This window comes from Camelina sativa, unplaced genomic scaffold (genome assembly GCF_000633955.1).
Source record: "Camelina sativa cultivar DH55 unplaced genomic scaffold, Cs unpScaffold05617, whole genome shotgun sequence".
Taxonomy (NCBI): domain Eukaryota; kingdom Viridiplantae; phylum Streptophyta; class Magnoliopsida; order Brassicales; family Brassicaceae; genus Camelina; species Camelina sativa.
In genome coordinates, this window is record NW_010926702.1 from 1 (window position 1) to 552 (window position 552).

The following is a 552-nucleotide window of genomic DNA, read 5'->3' on the forward strand; positions in this document are numbered from 1 at the left end:
AATGCGAGATTAGGTCTCACTCAACTGGTCAAAAAGATTGGAATGGTGGATTTACCAGATAACCCAGATGGCGAGCTGATAAAATACCGGGTACGTACATTAAGAGACTGATACTTTCCCATTTTTACTGATCTCTCACATTCTCGGTAGTTCATCACGTTCTTTTCTACTTCGTGATAAAATACCAGTGGGATCATCCTCATGTAATGCCAGCAGATATGTCAGTTGAAGTATCCGAGCTATTCACGCGGGAGTTCACAAGGGTAATCTATCTTTGACTCAGCATACCTTATTTGATTTAAACTCTCCCATGTGGAGCTTGAAACATATATATGGAATTTGAATGTTGGTGACAGTATATTGAGGAGACTGAAGAACTTGCCATGAATGCTCTGAGAGCAAACAGACACATTCTGGACTTGATCACCAGAGAGTTATTGGAAAAATCAAGAATTACTGGATTGGTACACTTTCTGATACATTTATGACGAAATGAAATATGATCATCTATTAGCTTGGATTCTCTCAGTCTTAAGATATTTCCTTTCATTT

At 38.2% G+C, this 552-nt stretch overlaps 1 protein-coding gene across 1 annotated transcript; it reads left to right on the forward strand.

Moving 5' to 3' along the window:
* Positions 1 to 6: 6 nt before the first annotated feature.
* Positions 7 to 464, forward strand: LOC104774790 (ATP-dependent zinc metalloprotease FTSH 12, chloroplastic-like; the record flags this gene model as incomplete). The annotated part of the gene is made up of 3 exons (XM_010499239.1): positions 7 to 90; positions 189 to 263; positions 357 to 464. Coding segments are annotated over exons 1-3 (231 nt in total), but the record flags the coding sequence as incomplete, so codon positions are not given.
* Positions 465 to 552: the final 88 nt, after the last annotated feature.